The sequence below is a fragment of the Prionailurus bengalensis genome, chromosome C1 (assembly GCF_016509475.1).
Source record: "Prionailurus bengalensis isolate Pbe53 chromosome C1, Fcat_Pben_1.1_paternal_pri, whole genome shotgun sequence".
Lineage (NCBI taxonomy): Eukaryota > Metazoa > Chordata > Mammalia > Carnivora > Felidae > Prionailurus > Prionailurus bengalensis.
The window spans coordinates 149,589,322-149,608,326 of NC_057345.1; the positions used below are offsets into that span (position 1 = coordinate 149,589,322).

At 38.2% G+C, this 19,005-nt stretch overlaps 1 protein-coding gene across 38 annotated transcripts in view; it reads right to left on the reverse strand.

Moving 5' to 3' along the window:
* BAZ2B (bromodomain adjacent to zinc finger domain 2B) overlaps positions 1-19,005 on the reverse strand; it is a 326,925-nt gene that overhangs the window by 23,501 nt on the left and 284,419 nt on the right. For 32 of the 38 annotated variants that reach the window (XM_043576806.1, XM_043576805.1, XM_043576798.1 and 29 more), the window contains 5 exons: positions 5,589-6,244; positions 5,037-5,310; positions 4,705-4,860; positions 4,168-4,328; positions 6-316 (listed from right to left, as the gene is read on the reverse strand). In XM_043576806.1, the coding sequence (XP_043432741.1) occupies positions 6-316; positions 4,168-4,328; positions 4,705-4,860; positions 5,037-5,310; positions 5,589-6,244 (1,558 nt within the window). The remainder of the gene's footprint in view (positions 1-5; positions 317-4,167; positions 4,329-4,704; positions 4,861-5,036; positions 5,311-5,588; positions 6,245-19,005) is intronic. The other 6 variants (XM_043576803.1, XM_043576819.1, XM_043576818.1 and 3 more) reach the window with 1 other exon arrangement.

Below are 19,005 nucleotides of genomic sequence, written 5' to 3' on the forward strand. Positions count from 1 at the left end.
CCTACCCGTCACCATCACCACTAATGGATGGTGCAGGAGCAGGGACAGTAACTGTGCCCACATTATCCAGTTTGATCTGAATGGTGGTACTTAAGGGGCTCTTCAGATACCTTCTCTCAATGTTCCGCTCCAAATCAGCCAGCCTGGTTACAGCTATATCTAGGGGGTTGTCACTCTTCCGTTCTAGTGCATGTGCACTGCTTTCTTCTTCGCCAGTAAATTCTCCATCATGCTCCTTGCACAACTTAGAAAATGACTTATGTTCAAAATATACCAAGTCCTCCCTTTCTGATGCAGGCTCTGGACACATCCAACCCTATATATCAAGAGAATAATGTTATTATGGTTTCCTCTTAAAATGCCTGATGGGTGAATTACCTGTACTTAAAATACAGCAGCAGACACCAGCTGATCTCAAGGATCTTTACTGAAAATTTTTACCTTGTGTTTCCTAATGCTAAGTAGAGACAAAAACAGAAAATTAAAAGAAACAGGTGTAAGGAAGGATTGAAGAAGAAAATTTAATAACTTTTGATATGAAAGGTATAATGAAAATCAGCAAATATTCCAAAGGACTTGAGAATACATGCTTATTGATTTCGTGGGACCACTTAAATGAAAAGCTCTCAGTAGTCTCTAAACTTTGCTCTTCCTTTCCATTTTCATTCCTTCCACCACTCTTCCATACAGATCCTTGTACTTACCATTTTTGCTTCAGCCACACAAGCTTTGCCGAAGCTGTTACATTTGTCTGTATGGCTTCTCCTTCTTCTCTTTACCTACCTAACTCTACTCATCCTGTAGCTCTCATGTTAAAATTTAGTTCCTCAGGGAATTCTTCTCTGATGTCCTTTAGGAAGTGAAGTCTCCCCATTACAGGCTCTCACAGAACCACAAAATACTCCATAGCCTTGTGATAGTCCCAATTTTACACTATGAGGGCAGGGGCCATGTCTGCTTTTAGTCACTTTATCTCCAGCATAGTGAAGGCAAACAGACGGCACTTAATATAGAGATGTCAATTGAATAAATGATCTTACAATTCAGCTTGCTTATATCAACCTTCTAGCTCTAAGTCCTTCAAAGATTCCCTACTATTTAACTATTCCCTATATTTTTACCACGACATTCAAGTACCTCGAGCTACCCTTTCTTTCATGTTCCCATTTATGCATCCCCCACTGCAGTCAAAATCCATGACCTGTCACTCCACAAATATGTTCTGAGCTTCCTGATCCTTGTGCTCCATTCACGCTGTTCACTTTTCCTGGTATGGCATTCCCTATTCCGGGACTGTCAAAAGCTTCCTCATCTCAAGTTCCAACTCAACTTCTACATGAAATCTTCCCTGATCGCTCCCATATCACCACCAGAAGTCATATATTCTTTTACTAAATTCATGTATGACTGTATACTTCCCTGTAATCAGTTACTAGATTCTGCAGAGATGTATACATCTCTTGTCTCCCTATCACATGACAAGCTTTCTGAGGGCAGGAACCACCTTTTATCCCATTTTGTGATGTCCACTGACTAATGTGGAATGGGTACATAGTAAATAAAAAACAAAATGAACATTATCCTTTTTATTAAATCTCTTTAGAGATAATTACCTTGTCTTATATATTGGGATGAATTCTTCCTCATTATATTTAAATTTTTTTTAACGTTTTATTTATTTTTGAGACAGAGAGAGACAGAGCATGAACCGGGGAGGGGCAGAGAGAGAGGGAGACATAGAATCAGAAGCAGGCTCCAGGCTCTGAGCCATCAGCCCAGAGCCCGATGTGGGGCTCGAACTCACGGACCGCGAGATCGTGACCTGAGCTGAAGTCGGACGCTTAACCGATTGAGCCACCCAGGCGCCCCTTCCTCATTATATTCAGAAAGGACATTTATATTTAGAAAGGGTGAAATTATGAATAGTACACATAAGTGCACTAGGTACAACTCGTGTCAAATGTCCTCATTCTTTTTTTAATTTTTTTTAATGTTTATTTATTTCTGAGACAGAGAGAGACAGAGCAAAGGTGGGGGAGGACCAGAGAGAGATGGGGACACAGAATCCAAAGCAGGCTCCAGGCTCTGAGCTGTCAGCACAGAGCCCGACACAGGCCTCAAACTCACAGGCTGCGAGATCATGACCTGAGCCGAGGCCGGACGTTCAACCGACTGAGCCACCCAGGTGCTCCTCAAATGGCCTCATTCTTATAGTTTGAAAGGAACCCTATATCCCACTTAAAAAAAAAATTCCAGGGTGCCTGGGTGGCTCAGTCGGTTAAGTGTCTGACTTGGGCTCAGGTCACGATCTCACGATTGAGGAGTTCCAGCCCTGGGCTCCTGCTGGCAGTGGGAGTCTGTTTGGGATTCTCTCTGTCCACCACTCCCCCACTTGCGCTTTCTCTCTCTCTCTCTCTCCAAATAAATAAGTAAACTTAAGAAAAAATTTCCACTTAGCTACTGAAAACACAGCCAAACACATCTAAGTAGCCAATAATGTGAAAGGGTCAGTGCACTAAAACCTGAGTGTGTCTCCAGGAAAATGTTTCAGGTCCATGTTCTGACTTTATACATAAGTTAGAAAAGCATGATGATATGCTTTTCCAACCAATAGCCAATCAGAACTGGCAAATTAGATAGAGGGAGGGAAGTTGGAGGAAAATAGCGCTATTAGAACCAAATTTATCTATTTATTTTGTTTTTGTTTTCGTGATTTTAGAGCCAATCAAATTTAAACCAGCAAGTAGTAACAACTGACCATGAGAGAAAACAGACTATAGAAAGCAGATATTGCCATTTAAAAAGCAAAGCACACTAGGATCATTTAATGTAGGGGTAAAACCTCTTCACATTTCCTGAGGGAATCATTATCTAATAATTGGTCTTCATACTGAAGATACTATGTCACCAATATAATTTAAATCAAACTCATTATTCTCAATTTAAGAAGGTAGTGTAATGCATAATATAAGTGACCCAACAAACACGTTAAAAAAATTCTGCCACTAAAAGGAATAATTATAATTTCTCCAGAAAATTAATTTGTGTAGAAGAGTTCATTTGTTGAAGATGCCAGATAAATGAGTCAGTTTTATATTGTATTACAGTACCAGGAAGAAGATTCATATAGTTGGCTAGGACAATGGTTACAGTAAATGATAAATTTTTGCTTCCCAAAGTAGTTATGGTAGTTATGTTTGTGGCAAGAAAAGGATATTTTATTGGCTCTGGAAAATGGTATTTTTTGGAGATCCCTGAAAGTTTCTGAATGCCAGCATTAAAGTAACTTTGAAGAAATATTTTAATTACCGGATAGGATAGTATTATGGCATAAGCTTCTCATTCCGGATAAAACATGAAATATCAAATCGAATTACATGGATGGAAACTACATTTTCCAAACCTTTTCAGGTGTATGTCTCACACTTATTCATCATCAATCCATTTATATCCTCAGAGACCTCACCTTATTATCAATTGAGAGGACCTTCATACTCTTTACAAAACCAAAAAAGTCTTGTACAGAGATAAAGCTTTTCTTTTGCCTTTCCACTGGAAACCAGTTCTGATTGTTGTTTGTGACACGGTAATGCCCAGTAGATAAATACATATATTAAAAGCTTACATAATATGTAGGTTATGCATGTCTGAGTACCATAATATAACATACATTCAGATATAGCTACATTCTCCAATTTTACATTATATAGAGTGAAAGTCTGACACAGAACATGGCTTGTATAGAGGTTCTTCCTGGTCCTATATGAAACACTACAGTAGGAGTTTAATAGAGCATTATATTATCACGGGTAAAACTGTGAAAGTCTGCTTGCAGTAAAGAACTGCATACCAGAAATGAGATTTTTGATTGTCATTAAGGACGCAGTGAGGTTTAATAAAAAGAGCATGTGATCTGGAGTTAGACTGACAGAGTGACTTGGTTTGAACCCACATGTAGCCACTTACTCTAAGACTACTGGCAGGTTACTTACTCTGAGCCTGTTTTCTTACCTGTGCGATGGGAGAAATTAATTCAGGATTGTATGGAGACTTAAATGAGATAAAATGAAAACATTCAACACAGGAACTGGCATATATCAGGCATACAATAAATGTTAGTTACCTTCCATTATCCTAAAAACAGATTTTATTCCAAGCCAATTTTACCTTTACTTGCAAACTTGCTGATGCAACTCTCCTTTCTAGATCTTCTACCTGTTGAAGAATACTCAAATCCATTTCCATTGCTTGTTCTTCTACTGACCAGTTCTCCACAATATCTCGAGTTACCTGGTTTTCTTCATTTTCATTTAATTCAATAATAGCAACTACATTTGAAAAGAAATTAATTTTAAAATCTACTTTACTCCTCAGTGATTTCTCTCGGAAAGTAAACAAAATTCCATGGGAACTCATGCATGTAATCAAACACACACAAATGCACCTGTGCATATGCAGGCAGCTTATTTTTAAAAGCAGGAATATTCTTTTTTAAGAAACAACACAATATGTCTGCAGGTTGTAAAAAATTGTAAGTAATACCACTTCAAGGAATGTAAATAGTTACTGTTTGTTGAGTAAAATAGGAAAAAAAGATGCCTTTTAGTAATAAATTAAGACATACTAAAATATATCCTAAGGTAAAAGAATTAGTAAAATCTTCATAACTAAGCAAAAGAGCAGAAATTTCTTTTAGATACATACCATCCTTATTCTTGATGCAAGCTTGGGTAATATAATCCAAGTGTTTCTGAATTTGTTTCTGTAATGCCTTTTCTCTTATTCCTCTGAGATGCAGCACTTTGAGCAAAGCTTTTAGGTCCTCTGGGTCAATAATTCTCCACCAACCAAACTGCATTTCTAAGTCAAGATGAATATGTAGAACTTTTACAAATATCTTGAATACAAATTAATGGCACAATGCAAATCAAAAGATTTATAACTACATATATAACCATCAAAGATTCAGTTATAATACAGGATTCTATTAACAGTGAAATAATGTAAGTGACTAAACACCATCTCAATGTACCCACCTTCTGGAATAGGTTTTGGACTAGGAAAATCTACTGGTTTTGCTACTTCAACAGCTGCAGGTTGAGTTGAAGAGACTTTTTCATTCTGTGGGACTGGAGATTCACTTTTACTTGAAGCAACATTGGGAGTCAAGAACGAATTACCATTTCCTTCAGATAATCCCAGCCCCGATCCCAGACTAGGTAAAGGTGACGTAAATGGAATATTGGAGGTAAGCACGCCAGTGGGCCATCCACAAAACTGGAGTCCCATCATAGATACTCCACTTTTCATCTACAAAAAAACAAAACATTTCATAAGTAGAATAATCTAAAAAGTTAGGAAAAATGTTTAGCATCTTAAATTATTTTTTAAATTCTGAAAACAAAGTTATTAAATACGCCTCTGCATTAGACTAGAAGTGCATAGGTTTGTAATGAAGCTTGGTAATAGCAATTCTGACTTTTCCCAGTTTTCAAACGGTGGCAGTGATCATACAAATATTCAATGGATTCCCCATCTTCATGGGGTCAAAGATTAAAGAAAGCAACATAAAAATGACCAGTACAAACCTGAAGAGGTGATACAGCAAATGGATTTAGGCCAACAGGATTCTGAGCAGAAGATGACCCCAAGAGGGGAGCCGGAGCAGGGGAGGGGGACTGGGATGGTGGCTGAGACTGAGGAGTCACCACAGAAGCAGCTGATGCATCAGTATGGGTGAGTGAACTGTCATCACAAGGGGTTCTTGGCAAAAGGCTGAACCACTGTCTATTCTTTTCAGTCAGTGTTTTTAACAGCTGGTCATTGGGTAGAGGGCTGTAGAACTTCCCTGGACCACTTGAACCAGGACTGAATGGATTATTAGAGTCTGTCTTCTCCATGTTGCTTTGTGTTGCTGTTGATTGAATGCTGGCCAATGAATGTTTTCCACTGTTTTGATAAGACAATGTACACCCGTTTGCACTGCTATTTGGTTTGGGGGTTATTATGTCTGACTCAGGAGACATTTTAGCTACTTCTAAAAGCTTGCTTAATTTTGAAAAAGAGCCAGGTTTCTGAAGAAACAAGTTTGTGTTATCTTTTTCTTTAGGATCTTCCTTTTGCTCACAAAGATCTGGATTTGAGCAATTTAAAGTATCTTCAGAAGTCTCAAATATTTCTTCTTTGATCTGGATACTTTCTGCCTTTTTTAGTTTTTCTCTTTCTTTTGCAATTTCTTCTAGTCCTATAAAATTGAAAAGTATGAAGGTCAGTTATTCTATCAAACCAGTATTTTAATTGAATTTTATTACTATTTATCAAGTTATATGCATAAATATCTAAACAAACTTCTAGATTACTAATATTCTCCATTTTTTCCCTTTCTTTATAGGCTAGATTTGTTTGCTCATTGGAAAATTAATGTAATTTTGTAACTAATCATTACAAAAAATTAAAATATTAACATATTAAAAGCCCTAATACATAACAAAAATTACTATTAACATTTTTTTGTAAATCCTTCTAGGAGTTCTATATGCAAACACATATACACCTAAGCCTATAAAGTGAAAAGAAAAAAAGGAAATCCTATTATAATAGAAAACCTACATGTTTTACTGAATAATACTCCGTAAACATCCTGATATATCAATAAATATATAACTGCACCATAAATTTTAATGGCTATCTTCAATGGAATGCAATTAATTTAAATAATCAATCTTCTACTGATAGCTATTATTAGGGTCTAATTATTCTATTATAAACAATGCTGTAAATGGTGAATGATCTAGTATCTGTATCATTGTACTTTAAAATTTTTTTTTCTGCTTTACTTCCTTAGCATAAATTTCTAGAAAAAAAACTTACTGAATGTTGAGATAGGTACTTTTCAGAATTTTTGAAGTATAATTGTCTTACTCCCCTCTAGAAAGTCTAAATTGATACACATTAACACCAGATGTACACAAAAGCATGTATTTCCCTTAGTCCTCAAATAAACTGAATACTATTCATATTTTTTGTCTTTTCCAATATCTGGGGGGTGAAAGTCCAAATTGTACTTTAAAAAAATTTTTTTTTTCAATGTTTTTATTTATTTTTGGGACAGAGAGAGACAGAGCATGAACGGGGGAGGGGCAAAGAGAGAGGGAGACACAGAATCGGAAACAGGCTCCAGGCTCTGAGCCATCAGCCCAGAGCCTGACGCGGGGCTCGAACTCGCGGACCGCGAGATCGTGACCTGGCTGAAGTCGGACGCTTAACCGACTGTGCCACCCAGGCGCCCGGAAATTGTACTTTTTAAATGATCACTACGTAAGATTATCTTTTCATAGGTTTATTGGTATTTCTCCTTTGTGGACTTCTGGTTCATATGTTTGACCAATGTTTTAAAAAAATAATTCATAAACACCCTTTTAAAAATATAAATACAGGGGCACCTGGGTGGCTTAGTTGGTTAAGTGTCCGACTTTGGCTCTGGTCATATCTTGCAGTTCATGAGTTTGAGCCCCACATTAGGCTCTGCGCTGACAGCTCAGATCCTGGAGCCTGCTTCAGATACTGTGTCTCCCTCTCTCTCTGCCTCTCCCCAGTCACCATCTCCCACTCACACTCTGTCTCTCTCTCTCTCTCTCAAAAATAATTTAAAAAACATTAAAAATATAAATATACTAGTTTATTTGAGAAGTAATATGTGCTCAAGGTAAAATATTTAGTAATGAGAGGTATAAGGTAAAACTGTTTCTGTCCTACTCCCTCAATCTCTATTTCTACTCTTCATAGGTAACCATGGCTAACCAATTATGCCTGTAGATCCTTCTGGAGATCTTACATGCATACATGTGATCATCATTTCACACTATTACATAAATGAGATACTACTCTTCACTTTTCTGCAACTTAGAATAAAACCCAAACTCCTACACAAGGACTACAACAGTGTATGATCTAGTTCCTGAAAAACTCCACAACCTCTGACCACTATTGTCCTTGTTCTTCCTTTCTCCCTTTTTTTGCTTCTCAAACATGCTAAGTTCTGACCTTTCTTGAGGCCTTTACACTTGCTATTTCCTCTGCGTAGAATACTGTTGTAACTTTATCCTCATATTTCAAACTAAGTGTCATTTTCTCAGTGAAGTTTTCCCTGATCATCTAATTTTTAAAAAATGTTTATTTATTGAGAGAGGGAGGGAGGGAGAGAGAGAAAGAGAGAAAGAGAGAGAGAGAGTGGGGGAGGGGCAGAGAGAGAGGGGGAGACACAGAATCCAAAGCAGGCTCCAGGCTCTGAGCTGTCAGCAGAGCCTGACACAGGGCTCGGACCCATGAACCGTGAGATCATGATCTGAGATGAAGTCCGGCTCTTAACCAACTGAGCCACCCTCTGATCACCTTATCTAAAGTAGGGGCCCCATCCCATTCACCTTAGAATATCATTCTGTATATTTACTTTGCAGAATTTACCATTAGACACAATAATCTGTTTATTTTCTATTCTATACCCCCTCACCCACAAACTAGAATTTAAATCAACAAGTTTGCTTAAAGGTAGAGCAATGTCTATCTTGCTTATTATTGGATCCCAAATGCCTAACATGATGGCTGCTATCAAATGGAAACTCAATAAATATTTTTTGAATGATGAAATAATGAATTTAATGTTTTCACTATATATATACCTTCAACAGCTTTCAATGGCAGAACACATAATTATACTTGATCAGCTGCATAATATTCTATTATCTAGGTATATCATGACTTATTTAACCAATTCTATTAATGTCTGAAATAGCTCTTCTATGCTTCTCTTGAAATTCATTTCTACCCCAAATTAAAAGTCTATAACTCAGACTTAGGCTTCTGGCCAATCAGGAGTCATAGGGACTAGATTTACCTCCTTGCATGAAACAACCAAAAAACAGACAAAATATATGAAACAACAGTTTGTAAGAAACTGGACATCAGGTGACAATGAGAGAAACCAAAAGCAGCAAGCCCTATGATTGCCCTAGTTTACTGCCTTGGGATAGTTTCCAGGCTACATCACAGAGAGAGAAATCCAGACACAGCTGGAAGACTCCTGAGATGAGAAGATGGAACTGAGAGTCCAGGGGAGACCCAAATGGCTAGAGTGCTCAGGAAGGAGAACTGGAGAGGAGAGAGCTGCCTGGAGAGAGAACTCCACAGATGAGTGGACAGACCCCTTGAGTGTTCAGCTAAATAATGATAAGTGGCTATGTGTCAGGAATGCACCTGAGACCAAGGAAAGAACCACCTGAAAAGGATTAGAGGTGAAAGTGCTAGACATTCACACATGCTGGGAATGGACCCATTCCTACCAGCCAGGCTTGGAAACCTCAAAACTCACAGGCATCAGGTAGAATACTCAAGGATCTTGCTTCAGTAGTTAGGGGATAATTAGCCCTAGAATAAACACTGTTCTAGTCCTGCCTAACAAATTTTAAAAGCAAGACCTGAAAGGATCAAACTTTTCCCAAGTACCTTAACAATATTTCAGTTAAACAAAGCTCAAAAATGTTTGTGGGAATTAAAAAACATCCAGTACCAAATGAGATAAAATTCACAATGTCACGCATCCAATCAAAATTAGAAGGCATGCAAAGAAACAGGGAAACATGATGCATAATTAGAAAAAAACCAATCATAAAAACTGACCCCAAACTAACAAGATAATAGAATTAGCAGACAAGGACATTAAATTTGAAAAAATAATGGCTGACGCTCTGGAAAACAGTGTGGAGTTTACTCAAAAAATTAAAAATAGAGCTACCCTATGACCCAGCAATAGCACTACTAGATTTATCCAAAGGATACAGGAGTGCTGATTCATAGGGGCACAGGTACCCCAATGTTTATAGCAGCGCTTTCAACAATAGCCAAATTATGGTAAGAGCTTAAATGTCCATCAAGTGATGAATGGGTAAAGAAGAAGTGGTTTATATATACAATGGAATACTACTTGGCAATGAGAAAGAATGAAATCATGCCATTTGCAGCAACGTGGATGGAACTGGAAGGTATTATGCTGAGTGAAATAAGTCAGTCAGAGAAAGACAGATATCATATGTTTTCACTCATATGTGGAACTTGAGAAACTTAACAGAAGACAAAGGGGGAAGAGAAGGGGAAAAAATAGTTACAGAGAGGCAAATCATAGAAGACTCTTAAATACAGAGAATAAACAGAGGGTTGATGGTGGGGCGGGGTGGGAGAGGGGAAAATGGGTGATGGGTATTGAGGAGGGCACTTGTTGGGATGAGCATTGGGTGTTGTATGTAAGTGATGAATCACGAGAATCTACCCCAAAAACCAAGAGCACACTTTACACACTGTATGTTAGCCAATTTGATAACAAATTATATTAAAAAAAAGAAACAATAATGGCTGAAAAAATTCCAAATTTGGTGAAAACTATAAAACACAGACCCACGAAACTCAGCAAACTCCCAGGAAAAGAAACATGAAGACAACTACACCAAGACATACAATCAAATTGTTTAACACCAACGGATACAGAAAATCTAAAAGGCAGGTAACAAAAAATCTTATGCCTCATATAATCTCTATGCACTTTGTACACATTTATTCTAAGAAAACCCTACTATATCACCCTAATTAGGCACATGTGGAAAGTGTCACTGTGCTTTATTCAAGTTATTGTTTAGTAAGTACTACTACTTGTTCTTGATTTATTCTGAGAACTAGTATCTTAAACGACTGCTGTCATATGTCCCAAAACAGATTAGCCAAACCAAAAAACCAACCAACCAACCAACCAATTTTTAGTGGCTTGAGACTAGTAGATGATGTCCCATTTATATCTAATAAAGTAGATGGAGCTGATGATACATTTTAATAGCCCATTCATTGTTGTCTTCAACTTTGGTATTCAAATTACTTAATTATGAACAGTTAAACCTCTTATTAAAATGTAAAATTATTTTAATGTAAATTATTTAATTTACACAGGATGTTTAGCATAAAGAGATTTTTAAATTTTAAATAATTTTCTATCTCCTATCTCATACAACCCCCCTGGTTCCTTCCAGTTCTTACTTTTCTGACATGTGTCAATAAGTATTAATAAATATCTTCAAAACAGACTGAAGGCAAGAGATGAAACAGGGAATGCTGTTCACTTGATTCATTTCCCTGGTAGTAAACGCTAGTGCATCACAACCAAGAAAATACCATTTCGCATTAAAACAAATCCTAAACAAATAACATGCTTTCTACTGGAAAGAGACGATGTCTTCTTGAATTTTATCAGAATCACGCTGAACCTTCTCAGTTCACCTAACAGTTGTCATTGGACACTAGGTGTCCACCACTCTGAGTTCAAGTGAAAAAATTTTCCTTTGCTCTCTTTAGTTAGGCTGAAGCAAACTATAATTTTCAAATAAATTTTACTACACTGTAAGTAAAACACAGAGAACATAAGAAAAGTAAAAACACTGGCATTTAGAATACAGGTCCCTGTGCAGTGGCTTCCTCCCAGGGCTCAAAGGCACTTTTCCCCAGAAGTACTCTCACTGATTTTTAGTTGTCTTCATGTTGAGAGAGCTCCCATGACCCAGCATCCAGGAGATTTCTTGCTATTATTACTGTGGAGAAGACTAAAGGAAGCAGATTCTCATCATTTGTCTCTCTAGGATTTTTCCTTCCCAGTCTGATTCAGGAATTAAAAAAAAAGATGATTGATACCATAATACCCTTTCCCTTCATATGAGAGTCCCCCACATATCCATAACAGGAATTATGTTTTATTTACACTTCTAGATCAAATGCTATAATCATATCCTAATACAAAATAGAAGAGTAACATTCATATCATAGTATATACATATAATTAACAACAAACTTGTTTCATTTTTGTTGCAATACCAAATAAATTATCTATAATCTAACATACCCCTACACACACACACACACACACACACACACACACACACACACACACACACCTTTGGTTTTAGCTGGGTGGCCATGGGGGCTTTTTTCCTTCCCACTTTGCTGAGGGACAGCAGGACACTACAGCCTTGTAGCAGCTAATATCAACACTGTTCTCAGGGTCCTACATGTGTAGACTTTGCTTTTTGGTGTGTATACCCCCAAGCACTGTTCCTAGACCCAAGGTTCCCTTGATACATTTACTGTTAGAGAAACAAAGTGCTTTCTACCCTTTCTCACACTAACCCATAAATACAGAGCAAGCCACAGGATACAGTATTTTATCTCTTGGAGTGCTTTTGTCACAAATCCAAGTCCTATGGAACCACTATGGGAGCTGGGAGATCTTTTGTACTGTTCCTTCTCTGCTTGTAAGTTGCCTTTACTAATAAACTTTGCTGCTATTAGCACTATGTGTGTCATTAGTGGTTTTGTAACTGTGCATCTTGTACAACATTGGTGTCCAACAAAGTTTAATGTCATGGATATTTGGAAGGGAAGCATGCAGGGGTGGAAGAATTTCTCCTTGGGGTCAGTGGTAATTCACTTGGTGGACTTAGGAAGGTCTCAGTAGCTATGCCCAAGGATGAAAGAAGCACTACAGTGTATACTAAAGAGGGGGACTAGTGGTGATAAGGTGGTTTGAAATTCAGTTCTGTCCTTCCTTCCTTACCAGTTTAGAGATTTTCATGAGCCCTAAGTGGGAGAGTGAACTAGAAAGAGTGATAGGAGCCCCTTTAGAAGAGAAAGTGGGGCAAACTCCCATTATTATGTTAACTCCCCTGTTATGATGTGAACTATCCCCTATGATATGCAGCCAGTTATTGTGAGGCATGCTCCATAGGAACCTGAATGGGAATCCCAGCAGAAGGAAATCCATCAATAAACAAAGTAAGAGCTGGGTTCTCAAACTACCATAAACACTTGGAAGGATCCTTAGAGGCTTGGCTTGCTTGTTTGCATGATGAAGGGACAATAGTGGTGTTAAAACAAGTGGAGTAGGGGGAATGCCCTTGCTACACAATAAGCAGTCTGGGTTAACTCGTAGTGCTGGGACAGGCATTGTCACCAATTTCAAACTGGATGCTTGGTAGCTTTGGTAAAATAGATCCCTGTTGGGGTGATTTTCCCGAGGCTCTTTATGTGAACTGGACTTGATCCACAGCAGATGTAGACGCTAGCTACGTTACCATAATTTTAAGAAAACCCAGGGCTTGGGAGGGGATGGGCCTGACAACATGCCCTTGGTATAAAGAATGTTAAATGACTGAATCAGAACAGGTCCATGTATGTGGATAATGGCTTTGATTTTACTCCTTCACCTGGGAGGCAATGTTAGAAATGAAATAGTTCTTTTGGGTCATACAAGCCTCATTTCAGGGAAGGAAATGGAAAGTGAGAGCCTAAAATGTGGCACAGGTTTCTATACAAAATAAAAAGAAAAAAGGTATAAAGGAAGAAGATAGGCTAGACTTCTGGTATTGCTCATAGAGAGAAGCAATGATAAGACAGAGGTGATGTGTTGTATAATTTTAGAGTATGGAATGGAAGTGTTATCCACTTCAAAAATCTGAGAAGGTGGAAAAGAGACCCATGGGATGAGACACAGAAGATCCAAGGGCCACTGGCTTGAGGAGTTGTTAGGAGAGGGGGAGTTGCCAGAAGATTAGGTGAAGAGAGTCCCTGCAGAGGACTATCCCTCAGACATTACAGTGGTTGAGCCTCACCACATTCACCATCTGGTAAGATCTCACAGTCTCTAGACTCTTCAGGAAAGGATTTGGAGAACAGAACCAAGGGAAATACCCTGTTTCATCTCAACTCTTGAAATGGGGTTATGGGTTGGAACATTCACAGTCATCAGCTCTACTTTATGAAATTGATTCAACTCCAGAAGCCAGGCTTTCTTTGTTCCCTGATCTGGGCTCTTTCAAACTTAAGAAGGACCAGGGCTAGGCTCTATCCCTGGGTCCCCCTCTAAAGGACTGCTAACCACACTTCTCAGTTCACTATGCTAGAAAGAAGAGCCTCAAATATTTATGGGCTTGCTAGAAATGAGGGCCCAAGTGTCTACTGTTCTAGAATGCAAAACAGCCTGGGCAAACAAGTTCCCATATTGTGGCTGCAAGTTGGTGTTACCTATGACTCAAAGCCCAGAATCGCAATCAATGTAAAGGCTTTTGGACCTCTTTGTGTGAACTCCAATTGTTCCTTTATCAGACTGCATAACTGGCATGAAAATACTGTGGTATTTAAGTCCTGCACAAGCATGTCCACATATCAGTGGGACATATTTGTTGTGACTTCTACTGGCAGTTTTGGTAACTGTTGGCCAGGCATGTTGTCAATGCCCAGATGCACTGACCAGGCCTGCCATGGCTGTATAAGAGTGCTACATACCTGGAGGAGAAAGATTGCATTTCTCATGCAAGAATAGATTCAGATAGGGGTACTGAACGACACCATTACACTATTTAACGACGCTGTTTGACACTAGCATTGTAAGTGTCTATGACTGAAGTCAAGACACTCTGATGACATTTGTTAACTTTTGAATATCTCATTTCCTCTAGCTACTGAATGCTATATACACCTTTTCTGGATATAGAGATACTGTGTCTCTCCATGTGTGGACCATATAATACTATTAAGACTGAAGCATATTTATCACATAGTAAGATTTCCAGAAATAATACAAACAATTGGAATGCCTTTCACAGTTGTTGCCAAAGCTTGCCAACATAGTGTTGAGTGGCTGGCTTGTCCGTGTTCCCTCTTCTCTACAGGCAGTACAGAATGCTGGAATGATATTCTAAAAGATGGGTGCACCAACACCCCTCCATAGTGACCTCTGTACATTGTCCAGTCTGGCTGTCCTCTTCCATTTATACTTTGAGCACTTCTCATACCTCATAAAGGTCCTTACACTGTGGTGAAGTTCCTTGGCATATTGGATTTGAAGAGCAGAAATGGAGAATATACTTGGTATGCCAGGACCCTGAGTTTTTATACCTCAAAATTTCTCTCCTTTTTTGGCACCTTTCAACAGGTGGCTGGGAAGTTACTGTTGTTCATATTACAGATGAATGGATGGACACAAATGTCAATATTCTCCTACTTTTCAGATGACATTTGCAAGTTACACCCAGAGGAATGGTAATTTTTATTCTCTCTTTGTTACAACAGTTTTAAATTTTTGTTGTGATCACTCTACAGGCAGGAGATTTTGCTGTAGTCCTTTTACCCATACAATATATTCTGCCTGGAGGACATCTTTGGTGGGAAAATGGCACCTCCTGGTTTTGTGTGGAACTTACTGTTCCAGAAAAAAAGGACAGTCCATATAGATCACCACTGAAGATAATGATGGACTTGGCATGGGCATAAACATAACTGACCACAGAAGGTAAGAGGGTGAATATAGCATGAATAATTCTCCTGTTGCCTTTCTTACAGATATTAACAAACTATACTGAATAATCCTCTACAGCTATCCCACACAATGACACTTATTTCAAAGCTATCAGGATGTTGTATTTGTCATCCTCAACCTTCTTAGTTATGGAGGACATTCTGTGCATTCCACTCCCAGACAGTGTCATAGGAATTACTCATTACTCCAGAGTCCTCATTTGTTCGGGCTATCCATAATTCCGTCCTTACTAATTATGCTGTGTAAAACTCCCTTTATCTTCTTAGAGGCAGAAGGACACTCATATCCTGACATCTCAGCTCCCAGTGATCCATCAGGGCCACCTGGTAGCACTTTTCCCCACTTCAGACCTACAGTTGAGTCTGGCTAACAGCACACTGGCAGTGTGCTAACCCCAGGGAAACATAAATGCCACATAGATACAAAATGTAGCATTGAACCAGACTGGCTGGCACTCTCTGTGATCCAGGGGAACTTGTTTTCTTATGTGAAAAGCAAGGCCTTCCTGCTTCCTATCTGGACATAACACTGTCTACATACTTTGGGAATAACTATGAGACCTTTTATAATGGCACTAACTGGCTGGTTAGCTCATTTGGTTAGAGTGTGGTGTTATATGACTCAAAATCTAAAAGGCACTGGCAACTTTCCCAGCTGTGATCTCTAGGGTCAGCATCAAACCTACCTGCAAGATGGCAGGTATGTAGGGATACAAGCTTTCATTACTTTGTACAAGGGCTCCTTCCTTGAATAGGCACCCATGAAGCTGAGGGTATGACCCCAAATCATCTACACTGAGGGACACTACCACTGAGAAGGCTTGGGCTGTTATCACTGAACAAAAATAGCATTGATTCCTTGACCCGAGTAATATTATAAATGCATAGCTTTGGACCATTTGTTGAATATACTATAGGCAGATTGCTCAGGGTAATTGATGTTGTGCAATATTGTTTGTTTTGGAATTTCTCTGGCTTATCTGATTTCTCCTTCAGAAGGCACCATTTAAAATCCAACTGATAACTGTTCCACCTAGTGAAGGCATATACCTACTGAGTCACAAGGGTCAGAGGGTAGACTGAAGGGGAATAAACCCTCAGTTTTAGCTAAATGGCTATAGCTCTCTTCCTTCTCTCTTCCCAGAGGCCCAACAGAAAGCCAGATTAGTCACTGAGCTGGTTTGCGGATGGACAGTAGGGCCTTTGGCTGATGTTGGCACTGTTCCCAAGGCCCTCAGTATGTGGAACCTGCCCTTTGTAGTCATATTCCCTATTGCTGTTCCCAGGTACAGAATTCCTATATATATAGGACCTATATAAATCTTTTATACACACACACACACACACACACACACACACACACACCTAAAATGTTGTTCCTTAGAGAAACAAAGGGTTTTCTACCTCCTCTTGGACTAAGCTAAAAAAATAGAGTGTGAAAGAAGGCATCTCTCTCTTTGGGTGTTCTTGTTGCCTGTCTAGGCTGCAACTGGACGACACTCTTGTGGAACAAACATGGGGGCTTAGAAGATCCTGTGTGCTTTGTTATGTGCTCTACTCTTGAGTTACCATACTGATAAACTTTGTTATTAGCACCATGTGTTTCACTCATGGTGTGGGTTATCTTGCACGAACACCCTGAATTTAATTAATAATTTTCTTTGGAGGTAATCCCAGATGTGATTTCTTTTTTGTTATAATATTGAAGATAAAGATAATTTTAGAGATTTTTTAAAAAACTTGGACACTTATTTTTTAAAGCTTGTGCATTTATACTTTTAAATAGGTGAATGTTGTTAAATCTAACTTTACTAAGAATAGATGGTGTTTTTAGGTAACTTTTAAAAAGTGACAAATGAGAGGAATAGAATATTGCATATTGTTAATATTGTATTAACTTTTGTTTTAAAGTGGGCTCCATGCCCAACATGGGGCTTGAACTCACAACCCTGAGATAAAAAGTCATGTACTCTACTGACTGAGCCAGCCAGGTGTCCCCTGTATTAACTTTTAATATCCAATATTTTATGGTCGTTTCTACTAGTTGGTACTTATTCATCTTTATCAGCCTTGCCTCCCAGATATAGTACTTGTCTATATTACATATTAATATGCTTTTGTTCTTTGTCCTCATATATGGTATATCTTTCCAATTAGGTTGTGAGCTCTTTCTGGAGACAGGTTAATTGATTCTTTTGTATCTCCATAGTACTTAGTACAAGGCACAATACAAGTGCAGATTAAACACTTGATTAAAATCATAAAGGTTTTTTTCTACTTTAATTAGCTGTAAGATAAAGAGAAGGAATCTACATCTGTTATTTATTTTATAAGTTTCATAGCACTTAGAATAATATAGCAGATGCACATTTATCAGCGAATTAATAAAACCTTTATGAGAAAACCTTTAAGTGAAAATTTATTCCTCCTTTTCCGCTGTACTATGCAATGACCACAAATAATAGTATAAAGTATGATTAACATTTATATATCACTTTGTAGCTCTTTTAAATTCATTATTTGACATGACAATAACCAAAGAATTTATACAGAGCCTACTACAATTCTCTTGTAGAAAGAAAAATCAGAGTCCAGAGAGGTTAAATAGTGGGACCTGAACAGAAACTGAGTCCAGTAACTATAAATTCAATAAATGTTATTTAATTTGAGAGGCCTCAAATTAAAAAGTTTCCTGTAAGCTAGTCTTATAAACCTGATAAAGACATTTAATTACTTACTTTCTTAAAGTATTTTTAATGTGCCTGTGATATATAAAGTACAATGTTTTACACTACGTAGACTCAAAAGTTGTACATATAAGGGCTATAAAACTTAAATAATATAAATAAACTGAATGTATATCAATTGCTAAGATAATGATACAATTATTTGGTTTTCTAGGAGTTCACAGATAAGCTGGAGAAGAATTTATAAAAAGGCTAGAACTTGAGCTGGATCAAGAAAGGTGAAATTTAAAATGATTAAAGAAAAGGCAAATTAGCATTATATTGAACAGAACTCAGCAAAACAAAGTATGCAAAGTAGGAAGAATGCACATGTGTTAAGCAGTGGTGAGTAGATTGGTCTATGTAAATTCATATTGGGGAACAGTATGAAGACATTTTGAAGTCAGATTTATAGAAGGCCATGAATGCTTGTATGCCAGGTTATATAAAGACTTATTACATCATCTTATAAGCAGCAGAAAGTCCTTCGAGGTTTTGAAGCAGAGACATGATATGATGACAGAATGTAATGGAAGGAAGAGATTGTATAGAGAGAAGTTGGGGGCAGCTGTAATAATCCACATATATATTAAGAAAGAACTGGGGCGCCTGGGTGGCGCAGTCAGTTAAGCGTCCGACTTCAGCCAGGTCACGATCTCGCGGTCCGTGAGTTCGAGCCCCGCGTCGGGCTCTGCGCTGATGGCTCAGAGCCTGGAGCCTGTTTCCGATTCTGTGTCTCCCTCTCTCTCTGCCCCTCCCCCGTTCATGCTCTGTCTCTCTCTGTCCCAAAAATAAATAAACGTTGAAAAAAAAAAAAAGAACTGATTTCAGCAGTGTTGCAGAGATTGACTTTAGACATTTTGAAGGGAAAGCGGAT